Source organism: Salmo trutta, chromosome 16 (assembly GCF_901001165.1).
Source record: "Salmo trutta chromosome 16, fSalTru1.1, whole genome shotgun sequence".
In the NCBI taxonomy this organism is placed as follows: Eukaryota; Metazoa; Chordata; class Actinopteri; order Salmoniformes; family Salmonidae; genus Salmo; species Salmo trutta.
Genome location: NC_042972.1, coordinates 34,130,108 through 34,150,319, shown reverse-complemented (window position 1 = coordinate 34,150,319; position 20,212 = coordinate 34,130,108). Strand labels below are relative to the sequence as shown.

The following is a 20,212-nucleotide window of genomic DNA, read 5'->3' as shown; positions in this document are numbered from 1 at the left end:
CCCATCCTTTCCTCTTCTCTCCCAGTATGAACAAACTGCTGAATCAGTCAAATAATATTCCCGGACATTATAATAGTCCATGTGCAACTCAAGGTGAGCCAGGCTACTGTGTTCCTGCCACTCAATTGTTTCTGTGCACCGAATATAACAACTGTATTGCTCATCATTAGTCAGTGAAATTGGATTAAGCTCAGGACTGAACATTTTTATTGGGCATGCTGTTAACGCCATGGGTAACTGCATGGGATAAAACACATATTTGAAATGGTATACACAGTATCATGTCGCCATGGACATGAGCATCAGCAGATGGAAGAGGACATTTTTTTCCCATCTTTATGAATGCGGTCAATGGGCTATAGAACCTTTACAAGATACATTTGTTGATTAAAATCTTCCATCTGCATGCAGTGGTGTATACAGGATCTGTGCAATGCACTAAAAATAAGTCAATTAATCAAGTTTTTCTAGAGATGTTTATTCATTTAATGGATTCATATGTACATACAGAAATATTCAGGCACTCTGGACTGAACTCTCAGCTTGCAAATAATTACAATATTTTCATTCTTTTCAGTTTTCAAAAGAAAAAAAATATTACACCCTGAAAAGGTAGCAGATCTTCTGAGTTTTTAAACATGAATCAAAACATAATGGAACGAGGGCAAAAGAGAACCTCGTGGTCTCTATTTGGTTCATTATTATCCCCCTATTTTGATGAATTCCTAATTAACTACTGGTATACATTCACACACTGAAACACATTCATGCCTAACCAGTCTCCACTCTATCCCATCTGTGTCAACAATACTACTCTCCACCATCAAGAGTAAATGTGACAAATCATACTTCATAAAAACAATATCTATTCACCATTCTTAAAAAATGAATTAAATTAATTGTTGCTCAGCAATCAGCATCACTGGGCAAGACTTAGAAAAACATCCTCCTTTAGAGGTAGAGGAGGACGTGTTTGACAAAAGGGGCATTTCTCTTTGTGGGAAGGCGGGTCAGTGGTTTCACTGTAGGATGGGGAGGACCTTGGGCCCACCTTGGCCCTGAGGAGGAAAGGCAGAGCAGGAGGGATGAGCCTGCCTACTTGAGCGCACAGAGCATTCATCCCTGTCCCCTCAGCCCTGACCAACAGCAGAGGGTGTGTGTGTGAAAGTTAATCAGTAAGTGTATATGGAAGTGTGCATGAGTTTGTGTATAAACGTGCATGTTTGGTCAGGGGGCGTATGATACTGCAGATTTGGTATCATGGGCATCAGTAGAAGCAGACAGTGTGGAGGAAAGGCCTGTTGCTCTTGTCCTCAAACTCCTGCAGCAGCTCGTCCATCTCGTTTTCCATATCATCCGTGTGCTGGATCTGAGAGAGGGAAGGGACGGTCAGACATACAACACCTGCTACATGGGTCAAGGCAAGACATCCATACACTTTAGGGTTCAGTGTAATAGAATTACAGTGACATACCACTTACTCATACAACATTACGCATGTATTTATCACCAAAATAATTTGCACACCTACGTTCCAAATCATTATGGTCAGATACACTATGTATCTTGCAGAAACACAAATCCCACTGTAGCAACAATGTGACACTATGTACCCATACTACCATATATCCCTGATATTCATGCTATGACAATGTAACAGTGTAATCCTGTGGTAATGGTTGCTGGTGGCCAGGCAGGCAGAGACACTCACACACTGACACAGCTCACAGATGAGGAAAGCCCCCAGTGTGGCCTCCTCGTGGTTGTCCTGGATGTCCACATTGATGACATGAACCGGCGTGAAAGTCTCCTGCTCCCGAGAGCTCAGGTCTGAGTGGGAGAATAGTGATCGTTGATCAACATGAATCCAGAGTGACCTAGCCCGAGACTGTAACTTTATTTGATGTGTATTCACTATTCCTAATTGATATTTCACAACTTCACATGAGAAGCCCCCAACCCCCCCTTCTGTCCCAGGTCCCCTCTCACCCTCTAGCACTTGGTCGTAGACCCTCTCCTCACAGGTGATGACCAGGTCAAACTGGTCCTTACAGCTCTGGAAGCGTTCTGGTCGGGACTTGATCCGCTTGTTGCGGTCCAGCATGTGCAGGATTCCATTCTGTGTGTATCTGAGGTGCTCAGGGTCAAGGAACACAGCAAGATGAAGGACCAACACACAAGACCTCAAACATGTGAAACTTAAGGTGTTAGTCAGTCACTGTGAATACTCAAGACAATGCCCCCTAGAGGCCCAAACTCACTCAAAACATATTTGATCTTTGGAAGCTTCTAATAAATGTAACTAATAACTCTTATTATAACTGGTTTCAAATAACTTGAACTACCAGTGCAATATTCTAGGAAGTCACCTACCTTATCTACTCAATTTAAATTGAAAAAATGTGCTATTTTTTTTAGAGCAAAGACCAAGATGAACAGTCAAGAAAATATTACAGAAATGATCTCCAATCCTTGCCTGCATTGTAAGGATAAGGTCCCACTCTTGTATACTCCCAAATAGGGACTTGGCCAGTGAAAGGAGTGCTATGGTGTTCCCACTAACAATTTTTACTAGCATGCAGATCTCCTTGCACAAAAATACACTTTTTGTACATTTAAACATACCTCTTTAACCATACCCACCCCAAAACACAACTGAGCATGTCTTCCAACACTAAAATGTTTTAAATACGCTGAATCCCAAATGGATCGCTAGCTCCTACCCCACCATGTGCTTCAGTAGATCTGAGAGGATTTAATAGGCATCTACAATATGGTAATAGCTCCACCTTTTCACCTTTGTGCTTAAACATATCTAATTTTCTCAGATCTCAGGTGTAAAGGGAGTAGGAGTCCATTTAAGGTTGGTCTATCTGGGTTCCAGAGTTGTCATATGAATGTATACCTATTCAAAGAAGTTGGCTCCAATGGCTAATTTATTTTCTGAAGAGTGTGGTTGAGAGCCCTGTAGTGGAGGGAGGGGCTCCAATTCTTTACATGTGAAAGCATATACTAACACAGCACAGAAGGAAATAATGTTCACATTCAAAAGTAATGCCCTTGCCTAAACAATATGCAAGATTAAAAAACTACACTGACTACTAGTTGGGTCGAATACATATAGTGTTATACAAACCAGCCCTCCTCTTTTGTTTAAAGTCTACATCCAGGTCCTGATATGGAAACACTGCGATATGTTCCCTAGAAGTGTTAGTTTCTGGGCCCAGAAGCAACCTACCTGGTTATAGAGGGCAAATGGCTAATGTTTACATGTTGAAACCTGCTGAAAGTTAAATATTCCAAGCACACCACCATTGTTAAAAAAAAAAGCATTGTGACAGCATGTGAGAAATCTCAAAATAGATGTAATGAACTAGCCTGAGTGGCAGTCTGTATGTGCTATCATGCCAGCTTCTTGTCATTCTGTCATGCCAATGTTTGGATTAACATGGGCAGCAATGGTGTTCGCAAGAGCACAAACAGATCTGAGATCAGGTTAGTGAAGGACATCCTTTACTACAAAATCACCTAACAATAAGCACTATGAAATACTTCCCTGTTCAATCAGCCTTAACAATTTCATACTTCTAATTCTGTATATTTTCCTGTGAAGATAAAGAGAATAACTCACTGGAGAAAAGAAACATGAAGATGTAGGGCTGTGTTTATGTTGTGTCTGTGTGTGAATGCAAGAGTGCAGGGGATACAGCTCCTTGTCCTTGCGGACCAGGTCGTTGTACATCTGTTCATAAGTGGTTTTGAAGTCGTACACATTGGGCTTGTCCGGTGCGGGACCAGGTAGCTTCACATGGGACCCTGTCCCAAAAGAGCGAACTTCAAAGCCTCGCTTGCTGTATAAACAAAGAAAATGATGGGGGGGGGGAATGGTTACTTACAGACCAGCACATGCAAGACAAAAAGCATACAGACCACAGAAGGGGAAATGTGTGGATCAGTCATCATCAATAAAGTAATCTCATCTCAAGAGCCATATAACAGGCGTCATTCCCCAATAGGCAGGCTCTCCTTACCTTTCTCTCCACGCATGGAGATTTTCCTACTTTTATTTTTTATTCACTCAGTAAAATGACAAATTAGTCTAAGATACATTTGTTTAGTGTTAAGGCCAAATCAAAAGAAACGCGAACAAGCATTGCTTCGCGTAGAAGCGAGAAAAGACTGGTCGCGAACGACAACGCCGTCAAAAGCTTCATGCGCTACAAATTAGAAAGCAAGTCTATTTCTCTCGCATCTACGCAAAGCAACGCTCGATCGCGTTTGATTTGACCTTTACCCTACCTAAAAAGTTTCTACATTTTGAATGTAGAGGCTGCGTTTGATTTGACCTTAACCCTACCAAAAAAGTTTCTAAATTTTGAATGTAGAGGCTGTTGAGTGACAACTACTTTATGACGCTTTCATGGAATAATCCCGAACCTGAAAGTACGTTGTAGGCGATGCATGGCAGGTCTCCCTATTTTTTTAATTTTTATATTTCACCATATTTTTACAATTTCAGGTAGTTCACTGGTTGGTTGCCTAGTTCTAGCCAGAGTTCGATCTAGCTACCTCCAGCTAGTGACTGACGGAGCTATGCGGATGGCCACTGCACTGAACAAAAAATGCCCTACTTCCGGTAGTCGTAACACTGGCGAATAAAAGTAAATTAGCTTTATCTCCATGTGTGCCACAGGGAACTAGTTGAGTTTGATACAAAAACAAATACGTATACGTCTCTGTCGTGTAAATATGGAAGTTAGACATTGTGTATTGTAATAAAATGCGTCGTTTGCCGGAAACAGACTGCGGTCTGCGTAGTGAGCCCATTGTTGTGTCGAGGAGGGTGAGCTCTCAGCCAGGTAAAAGACCCAGGCCGATGAAAATCAAAGGTCCTTGCTTCTCGGCATGTCGTCGTTGTTTAGTTTTCTTCCAGTAATGTTACCTGAGGATGTTGTGCGCTTCCATGCTGCGGTTCTGGTTGCTCGAGCACACAACCGCCACGCGCAGCGGGTGGCTCGGCATTGCGAATGCTATTTTTCTGAAATAACTATCAATCGAATGTTAAGTACAACTAGTTAAAATGTGGTAGAAATGTAACTATCACAAAAAGACTGCTGGGAAGGCCTTCGATCTAGCTAACTAAGCAAATACAACGGGGTATAAACGTTTCAAGGCGATGTGACAATCTTCTTTCTGTGAGCCTGTTAAAATGGCGGCGGGGACTTTTAACCAAGGTTTTACAGTTGATGTCATAGGGGGGCAGGGCTTCACACCAAATCGATTTTTTCCTCCTGTGCATGCATGACGTCATCCAAACATAAACTTCTCAAGTGTCCTCAAGCCCTGATGATGCTGGAAAAGACTGCCACTTTTTATTTTATTTAACCTTTATTTAACTAGGCAAGTCAGTTAAGAACAGAGCAAATTAAGTTAAGAACAAATTCTTATTTACAATGACTGCCTACACCAGCCAAACCCAGACGACGCTGGGCCAATTGTGTGCTGCACTAATGAACTCCCAATCATGGCTGGTTGTGATACAGCCTGGATTCGAACCAGGGTGTCTGTAGTGATGACTCTGCGCCACTTGGGAGCCCCCACTGTGCCACATGTATCCTACATTAATTGTACAAAAAGCCTAGGCATAGCCATCTATATTTTATTTGTACAATGGATGGATGGATATTTAGACGGATAGACACAAATAATAATATTTTTCTGTACCCATTAACACATACAAAAATCATATGCTCGCAGTGTTTTATTGATTCCACAGGGCCTCCTAAACTAGAGGTTGGGCACAGTATATTTGACAGACTGCAGAGCAGACCAGCCTGTCGAAGGTCTACAACATATATTGAACAAAAATATAAACACAACATGCAAAAATTTCAAAGATTTTACTGAGTTACAGTTCATATAAGGAAATCAGTAAATTGAAATAAATTCATTAGGCCCTAATCTATGGATTTCACATGACTGGGCAGGGGCGCAGCCATGGGTGGACATGGAAGGGCATAGGCCCACCCACTGGGGGGCCAGGCCCGCCCACTGGGGAGCCAGGTCCACCCAATCAGAATTAGTTTTTCCTAACAAAGGGGTTTTATTACAGACAGAAATACTCCTCAGTTTCATCAGCTGTTCGGGTGGCTGGTCTCAGACGATCCCGCAGGTGAAGAAGTTGGATGAGGAGGTCCTGGGCTGGCGTGGTTACACGTGGTCTGTGGTTGTGAGGCCGGTTGGATGTTCTGCCAAATTCTCTAAAACAACGTTGGAGTTGGCTTATGGTAGAGAAATTAACATTCAATTCTCTGGCAACAGCTCTGGTGGACATTTCTGCAGTCAGCATGTAGATTGCATGCTCCTTCAAAACTTGAGACATATGTGGCATTGTGTTGTGTGACAAAACTGCACATTTTAGAGTGGCTTTTTATTGTCCCCAGCACAAGGTGCACCTGTGTAATGATCGTGCTTTTTAATCAGCTTCTTGATATGCCTCACCTGTCAAGTAGATGGATTATCTTGGCAAAGGAGAAATGCTCACTAACAGGGATGTTCAGTATACATAGATCTCTACATCCAGGAGAAGGTAGGGCAAATAGGAATCATTCTTGGGTGCCTGAGGGTGCAATGTTGACATTAATTAAATTAACCCTCTCTGAGGTGAAAAGTAAGAAATCATTAATTCAGTTACCTACTGTGCTTGCACTTATTACTTACCACTGAACATATGTAATTACTGCAAATATATAACTGGACTCCAAAAAAGAGGAATTGTTCTAAATACTGGTTCATAACATTGCTCAACTATAGAACATGTTTCACTCTTAGGTAGGCCTACTGACTAGCAGCTTACTATCTCTAATACAGAGCACTTTGATTACTAGCATAAAGGCTAATGAGATAAATACACGAGGAAAATAAACACACAAATTAATGCTCACACAAACAGGGAATTCTCTGAGCCCTATCATTTGAAAAGTATTTCATTGTATTTGAAAGTGTGGTGGTCTGTTGTGAGGCTTAATTCATCATTCTTCCACAAGCTTACAGATCTAGTAGTGTGTAAGGTGCAATGCCCTGAATCCGAGTGAGATTTATATTATGTGTGTGTGGGTGTTCAACCACAGTATGTTACATAAATGGGTTTTTAGTGTATTGATTTAGATGTGGGATTAAAATAAATGACTGGGATATTGCTGAATAAGGTTACGTGTGTGCACACACATGCGTGCGCGTTTGTGTGAGTGACATTAGCGGTGAGAATGGTATGTGGAGTGTGAGTGCTGTGTCGTGGGGCTCATGATGTTCTCAGTGATGTACGCCACCAGCAGGCAGATGATGACCAGCATCACACAGATGGCTCCTCCCACTGTTGTCATGGCAATCACAATGTCCTGCATGCCCAAGGGTGAGACAGTGAACTCCACACAGTCCCCCAGGTCCTCCCTCTGGCCTGCTCCTTCTGAGTGGAGCGGTGGGGTCAGGGTCGAGGCAAGCAGATGGAGGCAGATGCGGTAAGGGACATTCTCATGCAGCTCAGTCAGCAAGAAGTCCCTGCAACCAGAGCCAAGATGGGTGTTAGCGCACTCAAACTGTGTGTCGCCCCCGTTCCACCAGCAGCTTAGCCCAAACCCACCCCTTCTGACACGTCGTCCACCGAATACCCTCTTTGGTGGGGCAGTTACAAACCTGCTCTCTTCCCTAAGGCTTGTCCCAGGGGCCCCTTTCTGTCCCTCTACACTTGTTCCTCTAGTCTCTGTCTCTTGTTTATCTAGGTCATGTCCAGCTGTGTTTCCTTTGGTTGTCCTTTGAGCCTCTCCCCTCAGATCTTCATATGTCCACTGTAGTAGCACGCTGCCGTTGGTCAGAACGTTGGCCACAAGGGACCCTCCTGCAGATGGAACAGTCCGGCAGTCTCCACGATGACACCTGAACCCCAGCTGTGTGTGTCGAAAACACAGCCGCCCCCCGATTCCCTCCTCCATCACCCGGTAGGCACATATTGGTGCCACTCCTCCGTCCATGGCCCACCCTGTTCCACCTTGAACATGGTCTGGCCTGCCAAATATCATAGTGGTGCCTGTATTGCCTCTGCTGGTTTTGAGGGAGGAAGTGCCATTCCTATGGCTGAAGTCCCCCTGCCGCCTTGGTGAGCCCATTGTTTCATTCTTACTGAAATAATCAACATTGTAGATATGCTGTTGGCCAGAGATTGGGGAGACACCCACGTCCTTCTCGCTTCCCTTCTCTGATGATGTGGATGATGTTTGCGCGTTGGAGACGATTGTCGCGCGGCACAGACAGAACAGTACTGCCGAGAAGGCAACCAGCGATTTTCTTCTCATTTCTTCTCTTCTTACCAGTTCACTTTCACTGTATTTAGTGCAAATGCATAGTGGACAGCACCGTTACTGTCGGCGGAGATCCGAGGCGAGAAAGAGAGTTATGGGGGCAGGTGGCTTCCATAACACAGTCCTACACCACCATCAAAGCGCTGTATTCCCCCGATGGCCAGCACGAGAACAATCTGCGATATAATCGGACAATAAAAATGATATACCATACAATAATAGATCGATGATTGATACAGACCACACTTTTAGAGAATAAGACAGACTGCTATCACTTACGCATGCTTTGTTTTAAGCCATACACCACATGTTGGTTACGCACGCAACTCAACAGACCAATAAATAGGTCACACCGCTTATTAGAATGGTTAACGTAAAGGGCAATACATGTAAGATGGAATTTGGCTATTGAGAAGAGAACTTACATTTCTAGGTTTTCGAGAACGAAGACGGCGGCAATTATCTTTTCAGGTACATTTGTCTCAGTCTTGTCCTGTCTGGCTGTCTGTGATGTTGTCGTGGGGAAGAGTGTGTGTTTTTGTGTCTGTCAGTATGTTTGTAGCGTAGTCATCAGCAGTCAATTACATGAGTCATCCTTTCAAGTCCCTACTCCAATCTTAATTTCCCTGCCACCCTTTCTGTTTTGTGTGCCTTTCCATCCTTCCACCCAACCGACCTTCCTCCAGTTAACTCCCACTCCTTACTCCCACATTGGGTGCTAGGCTGTAGTCTTCAATGCTGCTGTGTGTAGTCTTTTGTCCATGCTATCAAGTCAGGCAGATTATTGGAAATGCAATATAATGAGATTGTTTTGTGCAAAAAATAGTTTCTTATTTTCAGGCATAATTGGCTTGTAATAGCCTAAGCATGATATATTCATACTTATTCAAAATTGTAGCAAAAAAACTCTGATAAGAGTTTCTATCACATTCATCATGATATAGGCAGATGTTACCAATACTAACGAACATCTGGATATTGTCAGTAGTGGGCTATAATGTAAAGCTGAAATGTAGGGCTATAGTTTGTTTTGATGTGATGCGATTTCCAAACCTAGACTCTAAAAATCAGGAGTTCAACAAGGGTTCTTCTAAGATCCTCAAAGTTCTTCGAAGACCCTTAGGGTTCTTGGCACTGAAAATGAATCAAGGAACCTCCTTAGTTGGTGGGGGTTATTGCAGGAACCTAAATGCCCAACTTGGATTTGAATTTGAAAGGACAGCAGGTACAAGGGTTGTCCCTTGTATGATCTACATTCATATTGTTTTACGATTATACTCTCTATCTTTTCATATTTGTGCAAATCTTTCTAAAACAGAAATGGACACAATTCGATGGATATCAATCAACAAAGAGTTAAGAATATTTAGGCTATAATAATATGTTGAAGGCTAGCTGTATTGGGTGCAGATGACTGAACTGATCACCTATTACCTCATATTTAGATTTTTTTATTCTGCATTGCCACTAAAATCATAATAAACACTGACAACTGAAATATTGTGTTATTGTTCTTGTTGTTATGCATATTATTATTAATAATAATAATAGGGGAGTGTGGGGTAGTTAAAAAATGAACCCCAAAAGGTTATTGAAAGGGTTCTTCGAGGATCCATTAAAAGGGGTTATTTGAAGAATTTATAGAGGCTCCCCCACAGTTTCAATTTGAAGAACCTCTTACTCCAGGAACCTTTTCTTTTTAGAGTGTACAGGGACCTCAAGTGGTAATAATTGATAGTCGGTCTACAACATTCTACAACAAGCCTGGGTTTCTTTTGCACACATTCAAACACTTCTGAAGTTTTTGCTGAAACATTAATGTCTGGTTAGATAAACAACCTCTTTATAACTTCTTTAAAATAGTATATAATTATGGAGAATTAGAACAAGGATAATCAGAGCTGGATTACATCAATTTAAATACACATTCATTGCTAATCATCTTATAGGTAATAAAACTCACAGTTTAACAACACCTACTGGCAGTTATAATGGTCACAAAAAGCTTCATATCTTTTTGTGAAGATATTTAATTTGAGAACATTTAATCTTTGATCAATTTTGACTCAGCAGTTCTATGTGGAGGTGATTGGATGTCCATTCCCAAAAGGAAAAAATTGGCAAACCAGCAAGGTAGTAGTGCCAAGGGAGAGGACAGGAACAGTGTGCAGCATCAGTGGAGGGGATGATTTTAATAAGACCGCTGGGAAGCCCCCGGGGGATGCTGGGTAAATGAGTCTAATGATGACTCTCTACGATCCGCCCCTCTGAGCAATGGGAGATAACAATGTGCAGGATGATGACATAACACACAAACATCTAAACATACACGTATGGGCCAACAGATATCTGCCACAGTCACATACCCCTTTTAAAATGGGTCGATTTTGCCATGTTTTATTTGTTTGAATTGACAACTTACAGCCAGGTTTGTTAAAGGGCAACAAAGAAATACATGGCTGAACGCTCTCTCAAATGAGCTAAGATTGGCATGAAACCCCCGTGCATCTTTATAGTATAGATGGTCTCAGGTGTTAGTCAGCCTCACATGTCTTGTTGATGTGACCTGTCTGTGTGGTATGAGTGGATACACTATATATACAAACATACGTGGACACCCCTGCAAATTAGTGGATTTAGCTATTAGCTGAATAGTTGTACTCGGTTCCAACACTCACTACCGAGTTTCAGATGGCCTCTGGAAGCAACTTCAGCACAATAACTATTCGTAGGAAGCTTCATGAAATGGGTTTCTATGGCCAAGCAGCCACATATAAGCCTAAGATCACCATGCGCAATGCCAAGCGTCGGCTGGAGTGGTGTAAAGCTCGCCACCATTGGACTCCGGAATTTGGGTTTGGTAGATGCCAGGAGAACGCTACCTGCCCCAATGCATAGTGCCAACTGTAACGTTTTGTGGAGGAGGAATAACGGTCTGGGGCTGTTTTTCATGGTTTGGGCTAGGCCTCTTAGTTCCAGTGAAGGGAAATCTTAATCAATAACGTTATAGATGATTCTGTGCTTCCAACTTTGTGCCAACAGTTTAGGGAATGGCCCTTTTCTGTTTCAGCATGAAAATGCCCCCGTGCACAATGCGAGGTCCATACAGAAATGATTTGTCGAGATCGTTGTGGAAAAACTTGACTGGCCTGCACAGAGCCCTGACCTCAACCCCAACGAACACCTTTGGGATGAATTGGAACGCCGACTGCGAGCCTGGTCTAATCGCCCAACATCAGTGCTCAACCGCCCTAAAGCTCTTGTGGCTGAATGGAAGCAAGTCCCCACAGCGATGTTCCAACATCTAGTGGAAAGCCTTCCCAGAAGAGTGGAGGCTGTTATACCAGCAAAAGGGGAACCAGTGGTGTGTAAGTGGTGTGTGTTCGCTGCTGGCCAATGCAGTGACAAATCTGCATACCTAAGCAGCAGGCAAGGGCATGGAAGGCCTATCTAGGCGACAAATGATTGGAGTAAATTTACCCTGAGCCAGGTCAGCAACACTGAAGATGCTGAGTTTGTTTTTGGGATGGCTTTGTTTGTGTATGAGTGCGTGTAGGTGTCTATATAAATAGTTCACAATTAACAGGATAGAGGCAGAGGTAGAATTGAGATCCTAGAATAGTAATAATACATGTAGGCAATGAATAACAAAGAAATTGTGGCGCCATGCTGAGGAGGATACGATGTCAAAGGTCCTCACTGTAGATGCTATTCTGTTCGGGTTGCTGGTCTTCTCTGGCATCCTGTGAAACATACTGATCATCCATGAGGTGAGGAGAAATAGAACCCTAACTGTCAATAGTCATGAAATATCTCCGCCTGAGATAACATCACATAATTAGTATAATAGTTCATTATACTCTTTCTCTCTCCCTCTCTCTCAGGTGTTCGTCGGCCATTAAAAGTCTGTCTTGTTGGCTCCCTCCCTCTGACACAATCCTGGTGAACCTGTCGCTGGCCAACCTGCTGACGTCTCTGTTCCGCACGGTGCCCATCTTTGTGTCTGGACATGTCCCTGGCCCTGGACTGGTGCCACCTCTTCTTGCTGCTGTGGGTGTAGTGGCGGGCCGTGGGCTGCTGAGTGACTCTGCAGCCCACGCCAGGAGCTGTGGGGCCCCTAGCACAGCAATGTGAAAGGAAGAGGGTGTGGGTGGGCCTGGAGCTGGTCTACGGGGTCAACCTGGCCTTCTCCCTGCTGGTGCTGGTCAACACCACCCAGGTCCACGGCAACGCCATGGTGGAGCTGATGGTCATGAGCTGCACCACCAGGCCCCTGCTGGGCTGTGTGTGGGATTTCCCCTCTGAGGAGCAGGGCTCAGCCTTCGCCTCCTCCTCCCTGGCCCTCAACAAGGTGGCTCCCCTGGTGCTGATGGTGGGCACCAACCTGGCTACACTGGCCAAGCACGACGGGCAAGGCAGGGGGAGGGATGCAGGGAGAGCTGGATAGTCATGTGGTCAGTGAACGCAAGGGTAGTCATGTGTCATGATGACGCAGTTTGTGGTGTGCTGGGCCCTGCAGGTTGCGATGGTGTCGTACTACAACCATAACGGGGGGCACCATGCGGAGGGGCTGCTGACTGTGTCCCACTTCTCTACCTCTCTGTTTGTGGGCTTCAGCCCCATGGTGGTGGCTCTGGGAAATGACAAGCTGAGGAGGAGGATCACCGTGGATTATTGTTGACTGTGCTGACAGGGTCAAATGTCAACAGGAGGAAATAGTGGAGGAATGCAAAGCTCCAGACACAATGGGAAAGAAGGTAAAATAAACTGTTTTCACTATTCAGTAGGAGAAAAGTAATCAAAGTACAGGAGAGACTTGAAGCAAATATCAAACTATTAAAATAAATATGTGACTGAATAAATGAGTACGACTTTGTATGGAATAATTAAATAACCAGTGCTTGCCTTCCCCTCATTCTGTGTTTAAATGTCCACATATATATAAAAATCCTGTATAAATAAGTAATAGCCCATCCAATCAATACCTTAAAGTAATGGAATGTTTAAGATCTGGAGTGTTGAGATATTGTGATAAGCTCTCACATTCTGCAAAGACAGATCCTGTTGGACTGTTCACTCCCTCTCAATGAGCTTCGAGCCTCTGGCATAAACTGTCTCAGAGATTGAGAGATCGTACAAATAAAGGCCTTTATTTTGACTGTTTTTTAAAGAGCAAACAAGACAGAACATGTAACAACAACTATCTATAGCTAGGAGTGCCCTTTCACGTACAGTCTATACATCAAAAACATTCTGTCGCTCACAAAAGGGCAGGTTGCCAGAAATAAATTGTGTTAACGTAGTCTCACTGACATGTACAGATTAACACATTTTGTTCCAATGATGAACTCTACAACCTTTTCTATCAAACTCCTCCGAACAACTGACAGTGCTATTCCTCAGTACTGATGAATCAATAGAAATTGTGATAAAAAATAAATGAATGGGTTTGTCTCTCATAGGTGCCATGTTAAAACAGTCTGCCTCTGGAAGAGAATCAAATGGTTGCCAACGTATAGAGAGGAATGCCAACAACCATGTAATTCTAATGTATTGTTAGGCTATGTTAAGGCAAGTGTACTATTATTATTCCACTGACTTCCCCATAATGTCTGTTGCAGTGTGTGTCAGGGTGTGGGATCTGTCAGTGAGTAAGAAAAGACTTAATGACAGCACGCAGCCGCCGGTGACCCAGTGCCAGCACGATGGGCGAAATGGCGATAAAGATGGTGTTGGCAAAGCGAGCTATAACCAGGAGGAACCCGGCTGACAAACCTCGGTTGTAGTTGAAGTAGTTTATAGAAATTATGCTGGTTCCCCAAGACCCAATGAAGAGCACGATGAGGGCTAGAATCACCTGGAGAGAAAATTCCTAATTTTAACAACAATAACAATGTTACAGGTCCAAATTACATGTTGTACTTCTTTCCATCCACAATAACCAGGCGGCAGGCCACACACAACAAGCCATCATTCTGAATCATTCCAGTCTCTCTCACCTTGGCAGCCCGTCTCTCAGCCGGTATCCTCTTGATGACGGGCGCGTCCTGGGTCATGTGTGCTGGGTTACGGGTCCTGCCGTGGGTGTAGAGTGTGTAGAGGGAGCCCAGGTTGGTGATGGCCATCAGGATGATAGGCAGGATCTCGTGGATCACCATGGAGGTGGTGGCGTATGCCAGGCCGTTGTAGCTGGATGGGAAGTTCCACACACAGCCCAGCAGGGGGCGCGTGGTGCTGCTGACCAACATCAGGGTCTGGAGGAGAGAGGAGGCGTGGAGGGAAGAGGAGACGAGGAGACGAGATGGGATGGGGAGGGAAGAGAATGTAGAGAAAGGGTGTAAGACATTTTCCCACAATTCAAAGAGGAATACACATCACAATTGTCTATCTCTCCACTTGTATTGAATCAGGGTCCTACCTCTGTGCTGTTATTGTTCCCCTTGGTAGAGTAGATGTGTGCAGGTATAGCATAGATCAGGTTGAGGAACCAGATGAGGCCCAGGCTAATCAGAAGGGTCTTGGGGGGTCTGCGGGGTCCGTGAACAGTCCCAGGGGAAGGGGCCACGCGCCTCAGTGTCTGGAAGTGGAAAGCACTGAGGAAGAGTGTTGACCACACGTTGACTGAGCGAAGCCACACCCACACCCCCATCAGGATGTGACACCCATCTCTGGAAGTGTTCAGCTAAAGAGAGAGAGCTGGGTGTGAGGTTTTATGTGTGTGTACACTATAGTGCCGACCTGAACAATGCTCTTGTCAGTAAGTATGGCATGGTATATTGTCAGATTGCTTTCTTTTCACTAGTTACAGCCACACCACCCTCCATAACCTTTGCATTTTAAACTACCATTACTCAAAGACTAGCCCAAATCTCTCCCATATCTCAAGTATCACAACCATTTTACTTAGAGCCCAAACCACACACAATCAGCATACCTGCCTCCTTGTCTCAAGCACCCACATACAGCCCTCATTCTTCATGGCACCCCCTACCACAGTGCCCGACCCCTGTAACAGTCCCATCCAGCTCCTTACCTCCAGCGCCAGGTCAGAGATGACCAGCAGGACGTTCCTCAGAACAGACACCAGCAGGTTGGACAAGGCCATGTTCATCAGGATGATGTCTGAGTTACGTACTCCACTCGGGTCTTTGAACACGCTGTCCAAGATCACGCCAATCACCGTGGTGTTACCCACAATGCCCAGTAGGACCAAGATTATGTAGAATGCGGTCTGGGTGGGAGACGTGGTGACACGGAGCCCCACACCTACTGGCTCCAACTCTCTCAACTCTGGAATTGGGCTCTCCATCTCAGCTACTGAATTAGAGTTAGAGTCCTGGGTAGAATACTCTTCAGTCTCTCTGCATCCTAATCCAGGGCCCTGTTTTCCCAGTTTCTTCTAAGAGTAGTTATATTCCAGTAATTGTCTGCAGCCTCTAATCCACTGCTAGATGTTTTATTCCAAATATGAACACCCTGTTGGTCATAGATCATAAACACAAATGTGCAAAACACATATATTGATTGCTTCCCATCTATTATAGCTACACCTGTATAGACACTCCCTATTTTTGTAGCATTGAACACAAGCCCAACCTCCCACAGAACTACCAATGTAAAATCACCATGGACACCAGACAAATACAAAGTAGTTCCTGTCATACCCATCCACCTAAAATCACAGCAAAGGGGTCTTTCCCTAGTTACCCAACCAACCTGTGCTAGGTCAGGTGTACTGTACCCACTGGGCACAGACGTCAGTTCAATGTCTAGTTTTGATTTACATTTGGTTGAGTTGTCAACTAACATGAACTCAACATTAAATCAACAGAAAATGTCACCATGTCATTGGATTTAGGTTAAAAGTTTGGTGAAAAATGCCCTTATGTTGGTGACTTTTTGCAAATCCAATCAGTTTTCCAAGTTGATTCGACGTCACCACATAGATTTTTGGGGTTGAAATTACATGGAAATAACATTGAATCAATCAGTTTTGCCCAGTGGGTATACCCATGGGAATGTCAGTGTTTCAACCTCAGAGTTCAGCTTCCAAGCTGAGAGTGCATATAAATGGAACACAAGAGATTAATCAACTAGCCTAATTGAATCATGCTGCCTTAACAGCTATCTAGGTTCATTATAACGCCACACTAGGTCCCCCAGGGACAAATAGAGAGGTGTATTTGTTTGTGGTCCTCACTTGATGATTCCATTCATAAAACAAGACAAGAGATCATCTAAAAAGCATTTCATATATTGTTTGAACAAAAGCGTTGGACTATGATCTTTGGGAGGAATTCAGACTTTTTTCTCTCCACACGGATTTTAAGCATGGGGAAACGCATGTGCCAACCAGTTACGCTTTTGGGGTGGAAATCCCAATAACGGAGGTGTGGCAGAGGTGTGTAATATCATAGTGTTTTTAAATCTATGCATGGGTTCTGAAACCGACATGAATATGTATATGTTTTGATGGCTATCTTTCATTGATCTCTATATTCTGAAAGCATTCTCTATAGGCTATACTAGTGTTGTGCCAATCAAATTCTAATTAAAAGTACACAATATTTAAAGGGATTGCTTTAGATAAATTAACTGAAAAACGAACTGAATGAAAACTCCCTGATAGCCGGAAAAAGTGTCCCAACCAAATATGGTGGATAAATTAAACGTCCTACTCGGTCCATTTACAACTGAAAAAAAATGTCCCAGTTCCGGTTCTTCCATAGGCACCAATGCATTAGCAACTGGGTCTGGTCTGATTTCTCGCTTCCTCTTCTGTCCCAACTGTCCCAAAAAAGGAGGGAGTCAGAGACAGAAGAGGAAGCAAGACACTTTTTTTCTGGTTCAAAGAAAGTCAATGAACTAAGAAGACCAGGAGCAACATCTAGGAGCAACAACGGCTCAGCCGCGAAGTGGTAGGCCACACGAGCTCACAGAACTAGACTGAAGCACGTAGCGTGTAAACATTGTCTGTCCTGAGTTGCAACACTCACTACCGAGTCCCTGCCTCTGGAAGCAACATGAGCACAATAACTGTTTGTCTGGAGCTTCATTAGCAGCCACACACAAGTCTAAGATCACCATGCGCAATGCCAAGCGTCGGCTGGAGTGGTGTAAAGTGATAAATCACACTTCACCATCTGGCAGTCCGATGGATGAATCTGGGTTTGGCGGAATTCTGGGTTTGGTGGAAAATCATGTTAGTTTATATCCTGAGTGAACTATCCATTTAAAGATGGCACAGTATGTGTTTGAAACAAGAATACTTACCCTCAGATGGACAAAGAGGTTCAAAGTTGTTTTTGTTAGGCATGGCTATGAATTTGTCTGTAGTATTTTTTGTATTTTAATACAATAAATTGCAGTTTTCGACCTTTTCAGTGCATGTTGAAAGAGTCATACAGTAATTGAGCCTTACAACTTATTAATACTTATCTGTACAAAATATATTTGGTTTAAAATGATTATCTACACCTGGGGCAATGGACATTCGGGAGAATGGGCATTTACAGAATGTTCAGCTAGAAATGTACTGTGTCGATCAAATATGATCTACTGTCAGATAGATTGGAATAGTATAGAAATTGTGTGTGCATTCTTTTTGCAATTCCAGATACAGCCCTGCCATTAGTTGAAAGTAGCCAATCCAACAGTTTCGGAAAATAAGTAATCTCCTGAGATCTGTGTTCAAATGTATTTTTTTAAGTAGTTGCTTTTTCAAATCTGTTTTCAAATAGTTAAAACAATTAGAGGTTTTTGGGGATCTGTATTGAAATAGTTGTAGTCAGCTCCAAAGTCCCTATTTGTTGCCCCCAAAAATTGTTACTTTCGACAAAGCATATTTAAAGGTGCACTGTGCAGAAATAGCGCCGCCATTTCCTGGTTGCTAAAATTCTAATAGTTCTCCTAATTTCAGTTTATATGACAAAACATGCAAGTATAGTGTAGACAATCATTGTACAACCTAAACTGCTGTGAAATATATTTAATTAAACGACTATATTGTATTTCCAGCTGTTTGAAGCTGGTGTAGAAAACAGAAAGTAAAAAATGCAAAAATGAAACGTAAGAACGGGAAGCATAGAAACAGAGCACGTAGAACAGATCTATCGCTTCTTAGACTTGCTTTCAATGATAATGACAGATCTGTAACTCACATTTCCATGTTTTTTATTTAACCTCTATTTAACTAGGCATTTCAGTTAAGAACAAATTCTTATTTACAATGACAGCCTAGGAACAGTGGGTTAACTGCCTTGTTCAGGGGTAGAATGACAGATGTTTACTTTGTCAGCTTGGGATTTGATCTAACAACCTTTTGGTTACTGGCCCAATGCTCTAACCACTCTAACCACCTGCAGCCCAAGGTGAATTTTGTCGGGTCCAAAAAGTTACATATTGCAGCTAATTCTAGACTATATATTAAGATTAATATCTGATAGCCCACAACCATGTGCTAATGATCATACAGTGCCTAGTGAAAGTCTACACAACCCTTGCACAGTCTTTTCAAGTATTGTGGTGGCAGCATCATGTTTGGGTGCAATTGTCATCAGCAAACCCAGGTAAAAAGTTAGAAGAAAACCTGCAGTAGTCTTCTGAAAATCTAACCCTGGGATAAGAGTTTTATTTTTCAGCGGGACAATTACACAAATGTTTATCCCAAAGACACACCAGAAATGATTTCCAAGAGGTGGTGAGCAATGTTCCCTTTAAATTGCCGTGTGTGCGCTGGCGTGCAGCTCCCCCCGGATTGCCACACAGAAGAAATATCAGCGCTCACAGAGAAACACGAGATTGAACTTCACTCAACTTTCTAGAGTTTTCCCCATTAGTTAACTCTATCAATGTTTCACGCTACTGTGGGAATTGTGATCGAATCAACGGTACATTAGCCCCTGTCGATGCAACATCCCGAAACAAAACTAACTATAGGCTACAATAGATTTTGTTGTAGGCAGAACGCATCCGAGTAGGATTGCATATACAAACACGACTCGGGAACGCACTCTACACAGACCGACGCAGTAGGCCAATATGCAAATAGACAGTGGTGTAAAGTACTTAAGTAAAAATACTTTAAAGTACTTATTAAGTAGTTTTTCGTGGTACCTGTACTTTACTTTACTATTCATATTTTTGACAAGTTTTACTTTTACTTCAATACATTCCTAAAGAAAATAATGTACTTTTACTCCATACATTTTCCCTGACACCCAAAAGTACACATTACATTTTGAATGATTAACAGGACAGGAAAATGGTCCAATTTACGCACTTATCAAGAAAACATCCCTGGTCATCCTACTGCCTCTGATCTGGCAGACTCACTAAACACACATGCTTAGTTTGTAAATTATGTCTGAGTGTTGGAGTGTGCCCCTAGCTATCCATACATTAAAATAACAAGAAAATGGGGCTGATTTGCTTAATATAAGGAATTTTTTATTATTTATACTTTTACTTTTGATACGTAACTATATTTTAGCAATAACATTTACTTTTGATACTTAAGTATATTTAAAACCAAATACTTTTAGACTTTTACTCAAGTAGTATTTTACTGTGTATCTTTCATTTTTACTTGAGTTATTTTTTATTAAGGTATCTTTACTTTTACTCAAGTATGACAATTGGGTACTTTTTCCACTACTGCAAATAGAACACTGCCATATATATATTCACTTTGAACTGGACTGTTTGTACAGAATGAGCTTGTCTTGAGATCAAAGCGAGAGCTACATGTACACAGTGCACATATTCGTTCATAACCTTTGCTAGTGAGTGAGTTATTAGCCCAGTTATATATCATTTGTAGTCAGCAATGGGGGAGTGATTGTTTCCTACAAGAGCAC

At 42.8% G+C, this 20,212-nt stretch overlaps 3 protein-coding genes and 1 pseudogene across 5 annotated transcripts; 1 reads left to right on the top strand and 3 right to left on the bottom strand.

The window, feature by feature from the left end:
* Window positions 1-460: 460 nt before the first annotated feature.
* LOC115150632 (RNA polymerase II subunit A C-terminal domain phosphatase SSU72) lies at window positions 461-5,236 on the bottom strand. The gene is made up of 5 exons (XM_029694111.1): window positions 4,943-5,236; window positions 3,708-3,851; window positions 1,990-2,129; window positions 1,712-1,830; window positions 461-1,369 (listed from the first exon to the last, which is right to left on the bottom strand). The coding sequence occupies exons 1-5, from the start codon at window positions 5,020-5,022 to the stop codon at window positions 1,268-1,270; spliced, it is 585 nt and encodes a 194-aa protein (XP_029549971.1). The 5' UTR covers window positions 5,023-5,236; the 3' UTR covers window positions 461-1,267.
* A 1,256-nt stretch (window positions 5,237-6,492) lies between these two features.
* On the bottom strand, window positions 6,493-8,989 carry LOC115149871 (fibronectin type III domain-containing protein 10-like). 3 transcript variants are annotated; one of them, XM_029692679.1, is made up of 3 exons: window positions 8,780-8,989; window positions 7,693-8,530; window positions 6,493-7,557 (listed from the first exon to the last, which is right to left on the bottom strand). In XM_029692679.1, exons 2-3 carry the CDS (start codon window positions 8,346-8,348, stop codon window positions 7,254-7,256), a joined length of 960 nt encoding a protein of 319 aa, XP_029548539.1. In that variant the 5' UTR covers window positions 8,349-8,530; window positions 8,780-8,989; the 3' UTR covers window positions 6,493-7,253. The 3 variants fall into 3 exon arrangements, with proteins under 3 accessions (XP_029548539.1, XP_029548538.1, XP_029548541.1); XM_029692678.1 differs by having other exon boundaries at window positions 6,493-8,530; XM_029692681.1 differs by lacking the exon at window positions 7,693-8,530.
* Window positions 8,990-12,037: 3,048 nt separating this feature from the next.
* On the top strand, window positions 12,038-13,117 carry LOC115149870 (olfactory receptor class A-like protein 4; annotated as a pseudogene).
* Window positions 13,118-13,998: 881 nt separating this feature from the next.
* On the bottom strand, window positions 13,999-15,663 carry LOC115149809 (olfactory receptor class A-like protein 4). Its single transcript, XM_029692634.1, has 4 exons — window positions 15,388-15,663; window positions 14,773-15,036; window positions 14,354-14,608; window positions 13,999-14,211 (listed from the first exon to the last, which is right to left on the bottom strand). Exons 1-4 carry the CDS (start codon window positions 15,661-15,663, stop codon window positions 13,999-14,001), a joined length of 1,008 nt encoding a protein of 335 aa, XP_029548494.1.
* Between the last annotated feature and the right edge of the window lie 4,549 nt (window positions 15,664-20,212).

Excerpts from the sequence above, each read along its gene's own strand:
- LOC115149809 (XM_029692634.1), bottom strand. The coding sequence starts at position 15,663 with ATGGAGAGCCCAATTCCAGAGTTGAGAGAGTTGGAGCCAGTAGGTGTG. Across the intron at positions 15,037-15,387 it reads TCTCTGACCTGGCGCTGGAG|CTGAACACTTCCAGAGATGG; the intron begins GTAAGGAGCTGG and ends CTCTCTCTTTAG. Across the intron at positions 14,212-14,353 it reads CTGAGAGACGGGCTGCCAAG|GTGATTCTAGCCCTCATCGT; the intron begins GTGAGAGAGACT and ends TTTTCTCTCCAG.
- LOC115150632 (XM_029694111.1), bottom strand. The coding sequence starts at position 5,022 with ATGCCGAGCCACCCGCTGCGCGTGGCGGTTGTGTGCTCGAGCAACCAG. Across the intron at positions 3,852-4,942 it reads GAAGCGCACAACATCCTCAG|CAAGCGAGGCTTTGAAGTTC; the intron begins GTAACATTACTG and ends TTGTTTATACAG. Across the intron at positions 1,370-1,711 it reads TCTGTGAGCTGTGTCAGTGT|ATCCAGCACACGGATGATAT; the intron begins GTGAGTGTCTCT and ends TCCCTCTCTCAG.
- LOC115149871 (XM_029692678.1), bottom strand. The coding sequence starts at position 8,348 with ATGAGAAGAAAATCGCTGGTTGCCTTCTCGGCAGTACTGTTCTGTCTG.